Source organism: Elephas maximus, chromosome 8, assembly GCF_024166365.1.
Source record: "Elephas maximus indicus isolate mEleMax1 chromosome 8, mEleMax1 primary haplotype, whole genome shotgun sequence".
Taxonomy (NCBI): Eukaryota; Metazoa; Chordata; class Mammalia; order Proboscidea; family Elephantidae; genus Elephas; species Elephas maximus.
In genome coordinates this window covers 21135574-21155823 of record NC_064826.1, presented here as the reverse complement: position 1 = coordinate 21155823, position 20250 = coordinate 21135574, and the positions used below count along the sequence as shown (strand labels likewise).

Sequence of the window (20250 nt, the reverse complement as noted above, 5' to 3'; positions counted from 1 at the left end):
GCTAGAGAAGCAGCCCATCTCCAACACCCTGAAGAAACCCCCGCCTCTGGGCCCCAGGCAGGAGCCTAAGCTGCACCGCAGGCCCACGAAAATGAGCCTCAGCGAGCTCCCTGGGCTGTCTCTGTGACTCCCGCACCCAGCCCCCCGAGGCGGGAGTGTTGGGGGGCAGCAAGGAAGCTGCTAGAGGCTTCACATCTGAAGCTGGGCAGCAGCAGTCTCTTCCTGGACACCCCAGGCTCTGGGAGCGCCTTACCTCAGCCAGCAGCTCTGCTCAGAAGCACTGACGCTGAAGTCTACCTGGATGGGACAGGAAGGCGGTATGGTAAGCGGTCCACAGGAAAGGGCCTGGGCAGAGGGTGGGCAGGAAAGCTGCATGAGGAAGGGTGGCCCTGGACTAGGGGAACACAGAGAGGAGGAGCGAGGCCTTGAGGCGGCCACAGGGTGGCAGCAGTGAGCAACACAAGGGCTTTGGCAGCGCTCTGTTAGGGCTGATCTCAGATTGTATGAGTCATGACAGATGCCCAGTGCCTTCCGGAATCAGCCCCTCCCCATTCATTTTGTCACTCATCCATTTACAAGGTCATCATTCATTTAGTCTTTCATTTATTCTTTCCTTCCTTCATTCATTTATTCAGGAGTCCCCAGCCTGAAAGAAGAGCTGGGACACTTGGCTGACCTGGAGAAGCCCAGGGCAATGCAGGCTGTGGTTCCCTCCACCTGCCACCCCTCCCCAACTGTACCTTCAGCTTCTTTCTGCCTTACTCTGTGCCCAGAGCACTGGTCTCTTTGGCCTACATGACCTGGGCTCCTTTACCCTCTCGATTCTGGTAGGATTTGGCTAACGGGAAGCCGGGAGGACAGAACAGAACTTCTCTTTGCTCCCTACCTTGCTTCTGCCACAGTACCTGAGGGCACCCCCTGGAGGGTGGCAATTGTCTCCACTGAGGCTCATCCCCAGATGCCCAGCAGTCCACAATGGCTTCTGTAGCCCTGCCCACACTCTTACAAATGCTTCCTACTCTAAACTTTCCTCCTTTTAATGCTACAGATATCCTGACAGGACCCCAAACATGTACACCTGTCACCAGAGCCACTCACACTGAGGGTGGGCCCTTTCCTGGGTCTTTGAGGCAGTCAGGGAGCTGAGTGGAAGTCACCAAACCCTTGGAGACATTGCTGAGCCTCTGAGAGCTGGAAATCAGGCAGGGCCAGCAGGGCAACTTGGGAGGGTCCACAGGAGCCAGGCTGGGGTACAGGGAGGGAGGGACAGAGAGGACCGGCCCCTGCCGCATAGTGAAGGACACTTCATGCACCTGGAATTTTCTTTGTTTTTACTTAGAATTTTCACTTTAGACTTACTTAGAGAGTTCTTTAACATATTTAGCATATATCAGACTTCTGCTTACATAAAAAGGAAAATACAATTAAAAAAAAAACCTGTTGCTGTTGACTCGATTCTGACTCATAGGAACCCTGTAGGTCAGAGTAGAACTGCCCCATAGGATTTCCAAGGAGCGCCTGGTGGATTCAAACTGCTGAGCTTTGGGTTAGCAGCTGTAGCTCTTAACCACAACAGCACCAGGGTTTCCTTGGTCTCTATCCATTTGCCTGCTGCAGAGATTCGATATAAGTGAAATCATAGTCTATTTGTCCTTTGTTGGCTGACTTGTTTCCCTCAACATAGTGTTTCTAAGGTTCATCCACGTGGTAGCATGTATCAGAACTTCATTTCTCTTTATGGCTGAGTAATAATCCATTGGATGTATGGACCACAGCCTGTTAAGTCGTTCACCTGTTGATGGACCTTTACGTTGTTTCCACCTTTTGGCTATCTTGAACGGTGCTGCAATGAACTTCAGTGAACAAGCATCTGTTTGTGTTCTTGCCTTCAATTCTTTTGAAAGGGACCTAGACCGTCCCTGCAGGTTTGCATGAGCCTGGTCCTAAGGTGAGGTCAGCTGGGGAGCAGTCAGGTTCTTTCAGGGGCCATGCTCATTCCTGGGAACATGGACCACCTTTTCTTCAAGGACACTACCCCAGGCCTGAATATGAGGAACGAGGTCCCTGGCCACCAGCCCTCTCTGGCTTCTCCATCACTGTGTGGGGCCCAGTGGAGGGAAGGAGAGAGGGAGAGGGTGTTATGAAATGAATTATGTCCCCCCAAAATATGTGTTGTAAGCCCTAGCTTCTATGCCTGTGGTTATAATCCCATTTAGGAGTGGGTTATCTTTGTTATGTGAATGAGGCAGGATAAGTGCAAGGGTGTGTCTTGAGTCAATCTCTTCCTGAGATATAAAAGAGATTAAACAAGCAAGCGAAAGAAGCAGAGATGGGGGAAAAGAGATGCCAAGCCACATGAAGATCACCCAGGAGCAGAAGCTCAGAGACAAGGACCTTCCTCCAGACAGAGAGAGAAAGCCTTCCTCGAGAACCGGAACCCTGAATTTGGACTTCTAGCCTCCTAAGCTGTGAGAAAATAAATTTTGTTTGTTAAAACCACCCACTTGTGGTATTTCTGTTATTGCAGTACTAGATAACTAAGATGGGGGGGGTGCAGCTTGAGGATAGCTATAGGGACCTCTAGGCTGCCAGAGTGTAGGATCTGCCTGCCTCCCTGGCTTGGCCTGACCCAGGGACTCGGCGTGGGCAACTGGTCATGGCAAGGCAGCTGCCCAGAACTGACAGAACATAGGAAGCGCTCCATGGAGCCGCTGCCGACATCTTACCCCACCCCCACTACCCCACCTCAGGGAGGGGGCAAGCAGGCAGACTGAGGCTGGCTTAGGAAGGGGCGGGGCAGGCAGCTCCAAGAACTGAAGTATGCCCACAAGGTGGAGTGGCCACTTGTCAGCAACATGACCTCGGACACATCACTCAGCTTACTTCTCTTAAAATGGGGATACAAATAATATCCACCTCATGGAGGTGATAGTGGCAAGTCAGTGCGGTAAGTATGGGGACTGCTTGACAGTGTAAAACAAATATTGGTGGTGTTGTGTACCTAAAATGTTCAACCCCAACCCCCACCCGGTCCACCCCTCAGGAAGCCAGAGAGGGTCAGCCAGGACATCCCCCACCCACAGTGAGGTGTCAAGAGGTCACAAGGCAGGAAGGTCCTCCCAGGACCTCACACCTCATCTACTCCTGTCCCTGAAGTCCCCTTCCTTCCAGATGACTCTGTCATACCCCCACCACGTGAGCTGAGGAAGACCCCATGCCCCTGCCACCTTCATCCTCTCCCACCGAGTGTCCACCTCAGAGGGACAACTGTCTTGCCCCGGGAAGGACTCCTAGCCTGGCTCTAGGCTGAGGGACTCTAGTTGGAGCTGGTTGATCAGCATTCCAGAGCCTGTCGCCCAGGCCCCCTGCAATGGGTGGATGGGACCCCTCTTCTTGAACCCTGTCCCCAGCAGAGGCACCTACAGACCTTGAGCTTCAGCCAGGTCTGTCCTGGGACAAGAGAGGACACTGGACGTTCCAGTTGGTTCCTAGGGGGCAGACTTAGCCTCTGCCCTCACAAAGCAGGGCCCACCAGTCCCTCTGCAGGCGTTCCAGAAGGCTGGGGTCTCCAGGTTGGGGGTTCCTCCTCTTCTTTTTCCTCCTTGTGCTCTGAAGGAGGTCCTCCAGACAAGCCAGCAGGATGGAGGCCCTGACCCTTCCGTGACAGAGCCCAGGAGCCAGAGGGAAGTGGTTTGGGTGTAATGCTGAGCTAAGCAGAGTTTAGGAGTGCTTTAATTAGACCAATTAAAGTGCTGCTGATGGAGGAGATGAGGATGTCTGGGAGAGGTGTGGTGTCTAGACGGTGAGGACGGGCAGGGCAAGGAGGCCGCACAAGGACCTAGAGAGGTAGAGAGACAGGGCGGAGTAGGGAGGATGCTAACAGACCCAGGGAGCTGAGCTAGGAAAGAACCCCAGGGAAAATCAGAAGTCTTCACTGCCTTTATTTAAAAAGGTGGTGAGAAATCAGAAAATAGTGAAACCCCAGAATCTGAGAGTTTAAACGAGAAAGAGAGGCAGGCACAGGAGGTCAGCAGAGATGGGGTTTCTGGGGAGCCCTTGAGGATTTCCGGGCCTGCTCGGGCTGTGGGTGCGAGGAGGGGTGCGAAGCCAGGGGTGGATCAGTGGAGGTGGGGCGGTCCAGCTTGCGGGGATGTAGGTGGGGAGAGGAGGTAACCCGTAAGAAAAGGGAAGTAGCATGTGTCCCTAATGGGCTGATGGGCGAGGGCGAGGGAGCCAAGAGCCAGGGCCTAGAATGGACATGTGGGCCAGCTTGACCTCAGGCCACGTTAAGAGAACAGAAAGCGTAAATCGGACAGGTGGGGACTCAGATCTAGACAGGGGATCATGTGACAGTGCTGGCTGCTAGGGGGACTTCCAGGTTATGCCCCAGAAGGTAGCAGTAGTAAGAAAGGAAGAGAAAGCCTCAGTGGCTGCATCCTGGGCATTGGTCACAATAAAGCCACCGCTTGTATGTGCTAAGATCGTGAAATGCACTTTACAGACAAGCCAGAGTGATGGCATTAAACCTTAGTCAGATCATGCCTGCCTCTGCCCTCCGGCGACCTCCCCTCTCACACAAAGCCAAGGGCCTGCTGGCCTCACCCAAGGCCTAGTCAAGTATGGATCATCCACCTCGTGGCACAGAATGGAAGCTCTGGGAGGGCCAGGTTTGGTCTAGTTTGTGGTGCACAGAGGGCGGGCAGTAAGTATTTGTTGAATTCAAGCCTCACAGCGAATGTCGTCACTGTCACTTCACAAACGGTAAGGAGGCTCCAGGAGAGTAAGTGGCTAGCTTGAGGCTACACAGTCCCTGAGTGGCAGGGCGAGGATTCTACTCAGTCCTCTTGGGCCTCAGAGCCTACTGTCCAGCCAACAAGCTTCCAGAAACAGGGAATCTGAGAAACAGGCCAGCCTGGGGAACCGTGAGAGCCCAGGCCAGAGGGATGGGTCTTCTGGAGGCCCAGACAACCGCTATCCATCGAGGCCTGCATGGACGGGGCCCCATGCAGTTGCCGCTTGGGCCTCTCTGCCCCCCCTCCCTGTCTCTCGCTCAGGCCTTCTTTCAGTTCCCTTTGGTGATATGGCTGTCCCATCCCTACCCCTGACTCATGCAAGCACTCTGGCTGCTACCGGAATGCGGCGGGGGTGGGGGGGTACCTCTACCACACCCTTAGTCATGATGCTCCAGCAACGGGAGTTGGGGGCAGGGCCGGCTCCCCAACGGGAGTGAGGGGCCTGGACAGCATCTCTGCTGAGGCCTTCTGGTGTTGTGGAGATGGAGTCTCCCTGTTCCCCACGCGCCCCTACCCACCAGGGGGAACTGGGAGTGATCACATGGGGGGCAGGCCAAGCCTTACTTCCCCTTTGCTTGTGTTTCTGAGGGCAAGACAGTGGCGGGGGGGGGGGGTGGCCCTGAGCAGGGACACTCTTCAATTTGGGGGAGCTTAGCACTGCTCCCTGCCCCAGCCCTGGCCCTGGCCCCTTCTCCCCTTGTTCTGATTCTGGCCCAAGGTGGTTCCTGGTCAGGCTGGCTGAGCTGAGCCCTGCACAGCACCATCCCTGGGCCTCCTGCCAATGCGATGAGCTGGGTCGCATCATCCCCATCTTACATTGAGGAGTGAGACAGCACCTGCCTAAGGACTGAGCTAGAATGCAGCAGAGATAGATGCGAGCTCAGGTGTAGAACTCCTCTTGGATATGGCTCTAGGTATGTTTTCTGGGCCGGTGTAAATATTTTCCTTTTAAGCGTAACTGACCTCTAGCGGAAAAAGATTCCCATTTTGTGGGTGGCCACTCTCAATTAAATGGCAGTTTCTTTTGTAAAGAAAGAAATAGGAGACAATTTATCCATCTACTTTTTCATCATCCACACTTTAAATTGCTCATGGAGGCAGCAATCGAAAAATCAAATGACATATGGCTTTGGGCAAATCTACTGCAAAAGATTTCTTTGGACATGTTATCAGGAGGGACCAGTCCCTGGAGGACATCATGCTTGGTAAAGTAGAAGGTCAGCAAAAGAGAGGAAGACCCTCAATGAGATGGACTGACACAGTGACTGCAATGATGGGCTCAAGCATAACAACAATTGTGAGGATGGCACAGAACCAGGCAGTGTTTCATTCCATTGTATATAGGCTCACTGAGTCAGAACCAACTCGACGGCACCTAACAACGACAACAATAATCATCTCATGGGCATTAGTTCCCTTGGTTTGGGGGTTTAGGGCTGTGTTCTCATGGGAGAGTGGTCCAGTCAACTGACATAACATACTTCGTAAAGTTTATGTTCTACCTCCCAGTATGGGGAGTAGTGTATGGGGTCTTAAAAGCTTATGAATGGCCCTCTGAGATACAACTATTGGTCTTTATTCATTTGGAACAAAAGAGAAAGAAGGAAACCTAAGAAGGAACTGGACTATGGGATTAATTGTCTGCATGAACCACTGTCTCCTCTGCCCTGAGACTAGACCTACATGGAGCCTGGCTACCACTACTGAACACTCTGATCAGGGGCATAATAGAGAAATTCTGATCAAAAGGGAGAAAATGTGGAGCCCGACTTCAAATTCTTAATGAATACAGACTTACTGGACTTACTGAGTCTGGAGGAGTCCCTGAGACTAAGGCCCTGAGTTGCTCTTCAAACCTTGATCTGAAACTGTTCCCTGAAACCCGCCCCTGAAGTCACCTTTAAATTAAGTAACGGTTTTTAGCCCAAAGAGTACTGCTTGAGTACCCTCGAGTACTGCTAAGACCAAAGGATCAACAGCTATTTTAAAGCACAAAGAAGGTTGGGGGGCAGGGAGACTAAGTAAATGGAAGTGAAACTAGGACAGAAATAAGGAGAATGTTGTCACAATGTGAAGAATGTAACCAATGTCACCGATCGTTATGTCTAGAAACTGGAATGGGGGCGGATTTCGCTGTGGCGTGGCCCCTGAGTAAAGCTGAGTCGAGTAGGAATCAGACATAAAAATCACAAGGAAAACCAGCGAGGGGAACAGAAGTCTAGGTAGACTTCCCGGAGGAGGTGATGTTGAAGCAGAAAATTTGAAGAGCAGGAGTTACTAGTGGAGAAAGAACAGGATGCGTGAAGGTTGAGGCCGGCAAGCGAGGCCCGTTTATGGAACAGAGAAGCGCTCGGAACGCCAATGAATGGTTAATGTGAGGAGGTAGCCAGCAAGCCAGGAGGTGGGACTGGAGACCAGGGCTTGACCCCGAGAGGCCCCGAAGGCGACCTGGGAGGGGGCTGGGGTGAGGATTAGTAAGAGACATAGTGGCCTGAGAGTCACCGCCTGCAGGCGCGTCGGGGAGGGGGTGTCCGGGCTCGTGTCTGCAGCCGGACTTGAGCTCCCGGAGGGCGCGGGCTGAGGAAGCTCCGGGGCCTCGCGGAGCACCGCGGCGGGAGGTTTGTAGAGTGACTGCTTGGCGGCTCCAGGTTGCGAAGGATCCAGTGGTCCCCCAGGGCCCCGCGCTGCCCGGCGTCTCCCGGAGATCCCGGGCTGGGGGGCCCGGCCCGGCACCACGCCCCGCCCGGCCGCGGTCTCGGGTCAGTGCTGGCGGGTGGCTAGGAGTGCGGGGCGTGGCGCTGGCGGCCCAGGGCGGGGGCGGCGCGAGGCGGAAGTGGTGGCTGGCGGCCCGGCGGAGGCGCAGCCTAGGAGATCGCAGCGCCGGCGGCCGCCCGGCCCGGGCTCGGCGCGCACCACGCGGCGCCCCGCACACAGGTAGGTCCGCCCGGCGCTCCCGAGGGGCGGCGGGAGCGGTGCCGGGCACTGCCACCCCCTCCCCAGCCCCAGAGTGGCCGCGCCCCGGACACCTGCCGGCCGCGGGTGGGGGCCGCGTCTAGCCCCGCCTCGCGCCCGGGCCCAGGTGGGCGCCTCCCCTCAGGGTGCGCCCCTCGGCCCAGCGGCCTCCCGAGCGCCTCCTACATCCCGGGAGCTTGGGGTGCCACCACCGCGCGTTGGGGCACCCGGGCCGCCATCTCCCTGCATCTAGTCGCGGTCTGCCTCGCCACCGCCGAGGACGGGAGCGTCCGGGCGCCCGCGGGGGTCGGGCTTGGTCAACGAGGCCGGCAGAGCGCAGTGCGGGAGCGGGGCCCGACCTCCTCTCTGGGCTTCCTCACCCCTGTCCCCGGGTATCCCTCGCCCTTTCGGATAAGAAGTTCAGGTTTAAGGCTTTCATCCTCCCAGCGTCTTAAGACCACGGAGAGCAGCTCCAGTGGCCGGACCCAGGCCGAGTTCTTGCGAAGGTAACCCAGAAAAGGAGGTTACGACCCTCCGTTAGTGGCGAAGAACTGGGGGCGCACTTCTTGGGCACTTTCATCACGTTCTTCTCCCGAGTTTAAGAACGAAACAAGAGTCAAAGTGGAGGAACAGGGAAACTGGTGTGGCGGTGAAGTGAGAAGGAGGTGGAGACACCTGTGCCGCCTTCCCCCTCCCGCGGTTGTCGTCGGGACCCCGCGAGGGCCAGAACCGGTCCGGGACCGGGCGGGGGAGCGTTCTTGGGCGCATCAGGGTGCCAAGGATGAGGAGCACTCGAGAGGCCCCGAAGGCGACCTGGGAGGGGGCTAAGCCAGCGCCCGGGGCTCGCCCTGCGGCCTGACCCGGCACGGTGGGCGGTGCGCCCGGGCGGAGCCTGCGGGGGTGGCCGGGAGGACCAAGTCGGGCTTGAACTGTCCGCGGGCCTTAACGGGATAAACGACCCGGACCAGAAAGGACTCAGGCCGGCGTGGGGAAGCGCGAGGCCCCCAGGAGGGGGCAGGCCGGGAGGCCAAGTCCCCTCCTCTTAGCTGTCAATCCTGGGGCATTGGGCTGAGGGGATCCCCCGCAAGAGTCTAGGGAGGCACGGGGAAACCACCTTCTTTTCCCAAAGAAGCTACTTTGGGGTTTCCTCCTTCACCTCAGCCTTCCCCTAACCCTACTGTTAAGAAACCGCGGGAGGCTTCTTCCTGACCCATCAGCCAGAGCCTTAGCTTGTGGGACGATGAGGGGAGCAGGACCCGGGTGTGGTCAGCTTTCAGAAAGGCTGGGAGGGGTTGAAAGCCACGCCTGGGGCAGAGAACCCTTTGCTTTCTCCCTGAGCCTGGAATGGGGTTTGCGGGGAGGGGAGGCCATGTAACTAGACAAACCGGGGAGGGGGGAGGGGTGGGAGTATCAGGGAGTAGGTGATAGGGCCCGGTGCCCACCCACCACCCTGGACTGCAGAGCTGCCTCCAGGCTCCTGAGCTGCTGTGCCTGGGTGTGAGCTTCGGGATCTCTCCACCCCAGCAGGGGCTCCCGAGCTGCCCCTCTAGATTCTTCACACCCCACTCGTGGGGTCTTCCTCAGGTCCTGGCAGCCCACCTCCTGTTGATATTTCCATGGAAGTTGGTAGAGAAGCTACCGGTTTCCCCCCACTCTCTAGGGCTCAAATCCCCAGACCTGGGTTACATACATTCACCTCAGGCTTCCAACCCTTTCCTGAGAAGGCAGACCTGGGTTGTCAAGGGGGCCAAGGCAGACACGGTGACCAGGGAGGGAGTGTCGGACTGGACTCTCTGAGGGCTGTGGCTTAGCTTTTGGGCCCCCTGGGAGTCTGGGTCGCTATGAGTTGGAATGGACTCAACGGCACTGGGTTTGGTTTTTGGTTTGGGAGCCTGGGTCTTTGTTTCCTTCGTCTTTTTTTTTTTCTTTAGTATTTAATTGTTTCATAATTTAATAAACAATTTGCATACTGGGGGAGTGCATGAAGGAAATGAGAAAAACATGCTCCCTGGGTGATTGTTTTTATCCGGAGGGAAAGTAGGGATGGGGCACAAAGGCAGAGATTCGGAACACGTGGGCAGTCCCAAGTTAGGACCCTCCCAGTCAGGCCTCCCGCCCAGATAAAACACCCTAAGGGCTAATGCTGAGCCTGGTCCTGCCCGGGGAGATGCCCTTGTGGACCTGGCTCCAGGCTAAACCCCTGAGGCAAAGATCCTTCTGTGGAGGGGGCCCCTTCTTCACACCCTCCCCATGCAGCTGACAGACTGCAGCTTTCTGACCAGGAGGCCAGAGTTAAAATTTAAAAACCTTTCTCTGAACTGAAGGGTGGTGCTGGCCAGGCAGCTGGACTCAGCCAGGCTTCCCTCTTGGCTGGGGCAGTTGGGCGCAGAGGAGGAGTAGATAGATCTGTCTGGGCTCCCCAGCTGCTCCGTGCCCCCACCTCACAGCTACAGGCCTGTGTGCATGCATGCGTGCGCGAGTGTGTATGTTTGCTTGTGTATGTTTGCATGTGTGTGGGTTTGTGTGTGTATGTTTGCATGCATGTGTGTTTGCATGTATGTGTATGTATGTTTGCATGTGTATGTATGTTTGCGTCTATGTGTGTGTTGATAGTGCTTTCTTTTGCCCACCCCCGCTTGGCCAGAATAGAGGAATGACTCTCCACCTCTATTCTAGGACCGAGGCCTCTCAGGAGGCTACAGATGCAAATACAGTGGAGGGCTACCCAATGTGACCAACCACACCCAATGTAAAGACTGCAGGCTGGGGTTTGAGGGTGAGCTACAGGGGTAGGAAAGTCAGAATTTGGTCTTGGGGACCCACTGTGGATTTTCGCCTGTCCTGTTCTCCCCAGCTCACAGTGCCTCAGTTTCTGAGTTGTCTGGGCTGGCCACTTTCATTTCCCCTGGGCTGGGTGGAGGCTGGTGCAGAAAGGGGAACTGAGCCACTGGCCTTCCGAGGCCTGGGGGTAGGGCTGGGAGCTGTCCCACCCTCCCTGTCCCAGCCCTGGGCAAGGGAGTGGCCATACCCTTCCTGGGTCTCTGACAGCTCAGCTGACACTGTGTTGAGGAGAAGCCACAGATGGAGTCTCCTTAGTGGTGAGGTACCACTTAGCACCTGCAGCCCAAAAAGGTCCTGGGCAGGGAATTGGAGGGGAAACTGAGGCTCAGTGCTCCAAAGCTAAAGTGGGCCTGGAATGACAGAGGGGGCTCCAGGCCTGAGAGGTCATCTTGGCTAGTCTCCCACCCAAGACCGGTGTGGAAGCCCAGCAGGGCTTGATTACCCCAGAGGGGGAGGCTTCGGCCTCACAGGCAGCAGTCCAGTCTGCGGTTTGGTGCCTTTAGCAGTCAGAAAATTCTTTAACCTGGGCCCAATCTGTCTCAAGGGAGGGTTTTTGGTGTTGACTCTGAACCTAGTTCATTTGTCACATGGCGGTACCTCGAATGTTAAGGATAGCTCTCTTCCCTCCTCCCGCCTGGCCTTCCCTTCACCAGCCTGGGCACCCAGTGTCCTTCAGCCATTCCTCCCTGACAGCCCTTCCTTTCGGGCCTGGCCCTGCTCCTCTTTCACTTTCCCCTCCGCTGTGATGTGGGTCAGGAGGAGCTTGAGAGAACAGGCTTGGGGGTGGAGGATAAGCAGCTGAGGGAGGGGTGCAGGATGCTTCGATTGTTTCTTAAATCCTCCTTTCGTCCAATACGAGGCAGGGGATCCAGGGAGAGGGCTGGGGGAGTGTGTGGAAGGATGCAGCAGGGACACTCATGCCCACTTGGAAGGTAGAGAAGATGGGTGGGCTAAAAGCCCCAAACCACTTGTCTCAGTGGGAAGAGTTTGGGGCCATTCGTGGCACTATCGAGAGTGGAGTGTCGGTGGGGGGGGGGTGGTGGGCTGATGGGCTGGGGGTACCCACCCACAAGGAGCATTTTTGGTACATGCCCTCACATCAGCCTTGCTCCAGGCATCATGGCCTCCTCGGAATGCCCCCACCCATCCTTTCCCTATCCCACCCTCATTGGTTACCTGTTTTCCTTACTTATGGGGGGTCCTGAGGGAACGCAGATTCCAAGCAAGCGGGAGAAGTGCATGGTCCCTGGGGGCAGTTGTGTGCCCACGAATTCACACATACATGCAGGTCTACCACTCAGTTCAATCCATAACAGGTGGCCTCCCCTCTGGGGTACAGCAGTTGAGAGCAGTTCTCTGGAGGAGGGGCAGCTCTGTTCCGTCAGCAGCCAGTCCTCATGGCAGCAGTGGAATTGCCACCCCAGCCAGTAAAGGGCACCTGGGTAGAGGACCACTACAGCTGTGAACCCCTCCTCCTCTCTTCCCAAAACCCAGAGCACAGACACTGATGGTTGGAAAAGAGAACTGGCCTTGGACACCAGGACCAGTTAGAGGGACTCCAGCACTCCATTCCCGGGGGTAAGGAGCACCCTGAGTGCCCCCTAGCGGCAGATTTGCTGAGGCCTGCCCCCCTCCTGCTTTCTCTTGCAGACACCTTTGCCATGAACCAGCCTGCCCCCGGGGCGCCCCCCGCACCTCGCCGGGTGCGGCTGAAGCCCTGGCTGGTGGCCCAGGTGAACAGCTGCCAGTACCCAGGGCTCCAGTGGGTCAACGGGGAGAGGAGATTCTTCTACATCCCCTGGCGCCACGCCACGCGACATGGCCCCAGCCAGGATGGGGACAACACCATCTTCAAGGTAAGCCCTAGACTGGAGCTGCTGCCTGAACCTCCAAGGCACCCCCCTTCCCAGAGGGGAATCCCCACCAAGTCTCCTTGAGGCTGGGCCACTGTCTCAGCTGCAGGTGGTCCTGGGCCTGGACTAAGAGGACACAGGCATAGCCACAGGGTACACCTTTCCTAACCTGCACCTCAGAGCAAGGTGGGGACCTTCCTGTAACTCCTATTACCCACTCACTGTCCTTGCCTCATTCCTTCGTCCTTATTACATGTGACTACATGTTCAGTGAGCAAATACACATAAGCCAGAGAAGATAACCCATAATCTTAACCTTAGAGGGTAACCTGTTGCTGTACTCACTTTGTTTTTTCTCCTTTTTTTTTTTTAAATTGTACTTTAGGTAAGAGTTTACAGCTCAAGTTAATTTCTCATATAAAAATTTATTACTCATATTGCTGTGTGACAGTAGTTGGAATCTCTATAATGTGACAGCACACTCCCCCTTTCCAGCCCCCATTTCTCCTGTCCATCCAATCAGTTCCTGTCCCTTCCTGCCTTCTCATCCTGCCTCCGGAAAGGAGCCACCCATTTGGTCTCCTGTATCTGCTTGAACTAAGAAGTATACTCTTCATGAGTATTATTTTATGTTTTATAGACCAGCCTAATGTTTGTATGAAGAGTGGGCTTCGGGAATGTTTTAGTTCTGGGTTAACAGAGTGTCGGGGGACCATGGCCTCAGGGGTTCCTCCAGTCTCAGTCAGACCATTAAGCCTGGTCTTTTTACGTGAATTTGAGTTCTGCATCCCACTTTTCTCCCGCTCTGTCAGGGACTCTCTGTTGTGTTCCCTGTCAGGGCGGTCATTGGTGGTAGGCGGGCACCATCTAGTTCTTCTGGTCTCAGGCTGATGGAGTCTCTGGTTTATATGGCGCTTTTGTCTCTTGGGCTAATACTTTCCTTGTGTCTTTGGTGTTCTTCATTCTCCTTTACTTCGAGTGGGTTGGTACCAATTAATGCATCTTAGATGGCTGATTGCAAGCTTTTAAGACCGCAGACACTATTCCCCAAAGTGGGTTGCAGAACATATTCTTAATAAACTTTATTATGCCAATTGACCTAGATGTTCCCTGAAACCGTGATTCCCAGACCCCAGCCCCAGCTACTCTGTCCCTCAAAGTGTTTGGCTGAGTTCAGAGAACTTCTTAGCTTTTGGTTTAGTCCAGTCGTGCTGACTTCACCTGTATTGTGTGCTGTCCTTCCTTTCACCTAAGATAATTCTTGTCTACTATCTAGTTAGTGAATTCCCCTCCCCCTCCCTCACCACCCTCGTAACCATCAAAGAATATTTTCTTCTATGTTTAAACCTTTTCTTGAGTTCTTATAATAGTGGTCTCATACAATATTTGTCGTACTCACTATTAAGATCCTTTGCTTATTTATATTTTCAGTTTTCTGCATGTGTATATATGAAATGCAAAAATGGAATCAAACCATACATTGTTTTATTACCTGCATTTTTTCACCCAATATCAGGAACAGCTTTCTAAATCCCTCCAACGGAATGTTAGTTACTCAAAGTTATATGGACATACATTGGAAAGGAAAGCATCTGTGCACGTCACTTTTACCTTTTGTGGTCCAGTCAGTTCTGATTCATGTTGATCCCACGTGTCAGAGTAGAACTGTGCTCCACCCACGGTCACTGATTTTTTGAAGTAGATTGCTAGGCCTTTCTTCCCAGGCACCTCTGTGTGGACTCGAACCGCCAGCCTTTTGGTTAGCATAGTAACTGTTTGCACCACCAAGCGACTCTACTGAAGGGGTCACGCAGTCCCCAGGTTTGGGACACTTTAGGTTGCTTCAGTGTGAACATCTAACCGCCATGCACACCCTCCCTCACCTTAAAAATTCAAACCCACTGCCGTTGAGTCGATTCCAACTCACAACGATCCTATAGGACAGAGTAGAACTGTCACATAGGGTTTCCAAGACTGTAAATCTTTACGGAAGCAGACTGTCACATCTTTCTTCCGCAGAGTGGCTGGTGGGTTTGAACTGCCGACCTTCCAGTTAGCAGCCAAGCGCTTAACCATTATGCCACCAGTGCTCCTCAACTCTCACCTTACAGATCCTAAATTATTTCCTTGGGATTAGTTCCTAGAGTTAAAAGTTGCTAGGTCAAAGGGAAGGCATATTTTTAAAACTTTAGATGCATATTTCTTAACCTTTGCACTTCATCTTTATCCTTTCAAAGTACTTTTTAAAACTCATTTCTTATTTCTGAATAGGTAACATAGTCACACAGTTCAAGATGAAAAAGGTATAAAATGGTTTACAGGGAAAAGCCTCTCTCCTTCCCTGTCCCCCAAACACCCTCTTTCCTCCTTGGAGGTAATTGATGTTACGGATTTCCTTTTTTATCATTCCTGAGAGGTTTTTGTACCAACATAAGCAAATGTGCACCTCTCTCCCATTTTTGAGAAAAATGGCAGATGTATGTACCCTCCTCTGCAACTAATATTTCTTTTTTTTAGAAATAATGTTTTATTGGGTTTTCAGTGAAAGTTTACACAGTAAATTAGGTTCCCATTTGACAATCTCTGTACAAATTGTTCAGCGACATTAGTTACATTTTCCACAATGTGTCAACATTCTCTTTAATCGCATTCTGGTCGTTCCGTTTCCAGTGCTCTAGTTTTCCCGGTCCATTATCTTCTCATCTTTGCTTTAGGCTAATTGTTGACCTTTTGGAATCATATAGATGTTTTTTTAATGGAGCACCGTACTCACGGGTAATATCTTTTATTTTGTGTGCCACTTTGTTATTTTGCTAAAAGGTGACCTGGCAGGGTGGGGGGCGGGGGGGAGGGGATAGTTTCAGTTCAAAGTTTAAAGAATATCTCAGGGTGATAGTCTCAGGGAGTCCTCTAGTCTCAGCTGGTCCAGTGAGTCTGGACTTTTTAAGATTTTGAGTTCTGTTCCATGTTTTTCTCCTGTTCTGTCAGCATCCACCTACTGTGGCCCTGATCAGAGCAGTTGGTAGTGATAGCCGGGCACCATCTAGTTCTTCTGGTCTCAGTGTAGATGAGGCTGTGGCTCATATAGGCTAATAGCTCTGTAGACTTCTGAGGCTTTGATTTCCTTCTTTCTTTCTCCTGACCTGTCCCTAATATTTCTTCAATATCACTCCATGTCAGTGTAAAAAGTGTCCTCTTTTTTTTTTTTTTTTTGCTGCGCTGTGTTCTATTTTATGGTTTAGCTGTAATTAATAATTTACCCAGCCCCCTATTGATAGACCTTTAGGTAGTTCGGGTCTTTTGCTTTTACTAACAATGCTGCAGAGAATAACTCTGTGTGTGGATAATTGTGCATGGATGCTTATATATCTGTAGGATAAATTCCTTGAAGTTGAAATGCTGGGTCAAAGGGTAGAGATCAATGTAATCCTGATGTCAGAAATTACCTCACAGTGATAGGATAGCATGTAGAGACTTCCTGCCTACAGGCACAGTGTGAGTGCTTCATGGGCATTAACCCCTGTAGTCTTCACGTACCACCTTGTGAGGTGAGACAATGGGGAGCCTGAGGCAAGGAGAGGCGAGTGACTCGGCCCTGGCGCACAGCTGGCAGGTGGCAGATTCCAGATTCACACTCAGTCCTGCTCTAGATGCCTTTTTTCACCACGTTCCACTGCTCTCCTTAGAGACTATAGCTGTTTGCTGTCCCAGAAGCAGCATATTCGAATTCCTGCGAAAGCCCTCCAGTTTCATGTGGCTTATTGGAACCCTGAGGGCTGGGGATGGGCAGGCGCCAGATCCCCCATGTGGCAGATGGAGGCTCAGGTGTTGCTGAAGCGTTGTGGATGGGTCAGGCACAGGCTGGGGCTCTGGTGAGGGGTGAGGTTCTCTGTGGTCAGCTGTCTTTTCTTCTTGCCCAGGCCTGGGCCAAGGAGACTGGGAAATACACTGAGGGTGTGGATGAGGCCGACCCGGCCAAGTGGAAGGCCAACCTGCGCTGTGCCCTTAACAAGAGCCGAGACTTCCGGCTCATCTACGATGGGCCCCGGGACATGCCACCTCAGCCCTACAAGATCTACGAGGTCTGCTCCCATGGTCCCGCGCCTACAGGTATCACGCCTGGCTCTCCTGCGTGTGGGAAGGCTCAGGGCCCCGGCAGTGGACAGTGGGCAGGGACCTGCCTGCTGGGCTCCCAGGAGTGGCCAGGGAGTGGGTCATTTGTGGCATCAGACCACGGCCCTGGAGCCCTATCTGGGGTGTTTGTGTTCGTCACCCTGCCCTTGTTCTTAGTGCTTGGAGGGATGTAAACACAACTGCTGGGAATGGGTCAGGGAGCTGAGTGCCATGCGGTGGCTGGGCCCTTCCCCTCCTCCTGGGTTTTGAGGAGGTGACAGCCAGAGCTGGAGCTCCAGACCACCTCTCTGGCTTCCCAGATGAGCCCCAGTGGCCTTCCTCCTCCTCACTGGTTGACTCCCTCATATCTTTCTCTCCCTCACTATACAGAAGCACAGCCCAGTGAGGACTATGCTATTGGGCCAGGAGAGGAGGAAGAGGAGGATGAGGAAGAGGTGAGTAGGACAGGGACGCAGCTGCTCTGATGAGGCAGGGCCCCTTTTAGGAAGTTTCCACAGCCCTATGCTGCTTCGGGATCAAGCAGCGCCATTCCTGCTGCCATTCCTGTCTCTTCTCTTGGGAGTCTGAATGGTAGGTATGGGGTCAACACCTTGTACCTCCTGGGCTTTACTGTGACAAGCCTGCTCACCCATGATCTGGCTGATTCTTGCCACAGCTGGGGCCCAGTAAGTACTACTGCCTGCAGAGGGCAGGTGAGAGGAAACTAAGGCACTGAAGCTTTAATGCTTAGACGACAGGGTTGAGCAGGAGTCAGGGTCAGGGCCTGCTGAGGTGGACTGTCAGGTGGCTCTCCTATGTCATTTCTTCAGTATCAGATCCGTTTAATGACTTCTCTTTCCTGACCGCTTGCTGTCACCTCTGCCTGTCTTCCCATCAGCTCCAGAGGATGTTACCAAGCCTGAGTCTCACAGGTAGGCCAGAAGGTGGGGTGGTTGGGGGCTTAGTGTAAGGTACTGGGAGGAGGGTGAAGGGAGGTTGGGGAGAAGCCCAGGGCTGGGAGCAGGTGGACCTGGGAGAAAGTTCTAGAAGTGGCATTAATGGTTCTGCCCACCCCATCCTCTGCAGAAGCAGTGCAGCCTGGCCCCTCCATGGGACCCTATTCTGTACCCAAAGAAGAGCTCAAGTGGCCCCCCACCCTCCAGGCGCCTGTGGTGCTGGGTCCCCCTGCTCCAGAGCCCACCCTCCTGGCCCCTCCCCCCAACAACCCTGCTAGCTTTGGGGAGCTGCTCCCTGAAGTCCTGCTGGAGCCTGGGCCCCTGGCCGTCAGCTTGCCCCCTGTAGGAGAACAACTCCTGCCTGACCTGCTGATCAGCCCCCACATGCTGCCCCGTAAGGACCACTGGTGGGCTGGGGTGGGAGCGGACTCCAAGGATGGTGGAGGGTGGGGAAGAAGGAAAGAGCAAACGTTCATGGGTTCCCTCTCTGGGGGGAGTAAGTGGGAGAGCTGCGGACAGGGCGGGCAGGGGATGCTCAGGGGCTGGGGATGGGAGGCCTGGGCTGGCTCAGGAATGGTGGGCAGCCTGTCCTCTGCCCACAGTGACCGACCTGGAGATCAAGTTCCAGTACCGCGGCCGGCCGCCCCGCTCCCTAACCATCAGCAACCCGCATGGCTGCCGGCTCTTCTACAGCCAGCTGGAGGCCACCCAGGAGCAGGTGGAGCTCTTTGGCCCGGTGAGCCTGGAGCAGGTGCGCTTCCCCAGCCCCGAGGACATCCCCAGCGAGAAGCAGCGCTTCTACACCAATCAGCTGCTGGACGTGCTGGACCGCGGGCTCATCCTGCAGCTGCAGGGCCAGGACCTCTATGCCGTCCGCCTGTGCCAGTGCAAAGTGTTCTGGAGTGGGCCCTGTGCCGAGGCCCACGCTGCGTGCCCCAACCCCATCCAGCGGGAGGTGAAGACCAAGCTCTTTAGCCTCGAGCAGTTTCTCCACGGTGAGGCCCCATATCGGCTCCTCCTGGCCTCTGTCACCCAGGAGTGTGGTTCTAGCCTCTGACTTGGGCTCTTGATCTTGCTTCAGAGCTCATTCTGTTCCAGAAGGGCCAGACCAACACCCCACCACCGTTTGAGATCTTCTTCTGCTTCGGGGAGGAGTGGCCCGACCGCAAACCCCGCGAGAAGAAGCTCATCACTGTACAGGTCCGCTTACACCCCAACCCTGCCTTGGCTTGAATATTGGGTGACCCTGGGGCTAGATCCTTGTCCCCGGGTGGAAGCTCTGTGCTCTCTGGTCTGTGGGAACTCGGCTGCCAGATATAATCAAGGTGCAGGGCTGCCCGCACATAAGCAGCCTTTGTGCAAAGTAGAAACAGGCACTCCTCCTTCTTGGTGGGGAGCCCTGGTGGCACAGTGGTTAAGCGTTCTGCTGACCAAAAGTTTGGCAGTTCGAATCCACCAGCCGCTCCTTGGAAACCCTATAGGGCAGTTCTACTCTGTCCTATAGGGTCGCTATGAGTCGGAACTGACTCAATGGAAATAGGTTCGTTTGTTTGTTTTTGGTTTTCTTCCTCATGGAGTCCCTGGGTGGTGTAAATGATTAATGCTTTTTGGCTGCCAACTTAAAGGTTGGAGGTTTGAGTCCACCTAGAGGAGCCTTGGAAAAAGGCCTGGCAATCTACTTCTGAAAAGTAACAGAACCCACCAGAACAGCCATTGAAAACCCTATGGAGCACAGTTCTACTCTGACTCATATGGGGTCACCATGAATCAGAGTCAACTAGATGGCAACTGTTTGGATGGCTTTCTTCTTGGGGGTTGCAGTCCACCACCTGTCCCCTGGTGGATGCCCTCCTGCACAGCTGGATCCAACAGCCTGCCAAGTCCTTCCTGTCCCCTCTGCTCTTCTCCCCCCAGGTGGTGCCTGTGGCAGCTCGGTTGCTGCTGGAGATGTTCTCAGGGGAGCTTTCCTGGTCGGCTGACAGTATCCGGCTTCAGATCTCAAACCCAGACCTCAAGGACCGCATGGTGGAGCAGTTTAAGGAGCTCCATCACCTCTGGCAGTCCCAGCAGCGGGTGCACCCCGTGGCTCAGGCCCCTCCTGGGCCAGGCCTCGGGGCTGACCAGGGGCCCTGGGCCATGCACCCAGTTGGCATGCAGTAATGAGGCTGCACATAGTGACTGGCCTGGGCTTCACGGGTGGCTGTGAGGACTGAGGTGGGGGTGCAGTGGCCCAGTGGGCACTGGGTCTGGGTCTCCTGGAAGTAGATTTGGGCCAAGAAGGTGAGGGAAGAAAGACCAAGCCCCGGGTCTTCCTTGGATCTGCCTCTCCTGTGCTAATTCCCGTGTGCCTGGCTCTTGGGGAAACTTGGCTCTGAGCGCCAGTGAGCGTAGAGGGACTCCCCAACTCAGGTGCCTAGTTGCACAGGGCGGATGGTCCCAAGGCTGGCCACTCTTGTGGCTGTCCCCATTTCCTGTGGCAAAAAGAGCAAGGAGTGCTGTGAGCTGAGTTCCGTCTCCACCCCTCAACCCCGCAGCAGGGCCTCTGCAGGGCATGGGCCTGATTCGGGGGTTCCCTAGTTTGAGCCTCACTTCCTTGCCTTATGGCCTTCTGAGACAAGTATGAGCACTGAGGTATCACACCAGATGCTTAAGGCTGGCAGCTGTCCCTCCTTGAAAGCCTAAGAACCTGGGGTAGAAAGTGGAATTTTATGTATTTTTGGATTAATAAATGTTAAAAGCAGA

General features: G+C 54.4%; 1 protein-coding gene across 3 annotated transcripts; it reads left to right on the top strand.

Moving 5' to 3' along the window:
- The first annotated feature begins 6904 nt into the window (after positions 1-6904).
- Positions 6905-20250, top strand: IRF5 (interferon regulatory factor 5). Of its 3 annotated transcripts, none has more exons than XM_049894130.1 (9): positions 6905-7175; positions 12237-12442; positions 16360-16549; positions 16943-17007; positions 17451-17484; positions 17639-17902; positions 18111-18503; positions 18590-18708; positions 19423-20250. In XM_049894130.1, exons 2-9 carry the CDS (start codon positions 12248-12250, stop codon positions 19666-19668), a joined length of 1506 nt encoding a protein of 501 aa, XP_049750087.1. In that variant the 5' UTR covers positions 6905-7175; positions 12237-12247; the 3' UTR covers positions 19669-20250. The 3 variants fall into 3 exon arrangements, with proteins under 3 accessions (XP_049750087.1, XP_049750086.1, XP_049750088.1); XM_049894129.1 differs by having other exon boundaries at positions 6905-7194; XM_049894131.1 differs by lacking the exon at positions 6905-7175 and adding an exon at positions 7641-7727.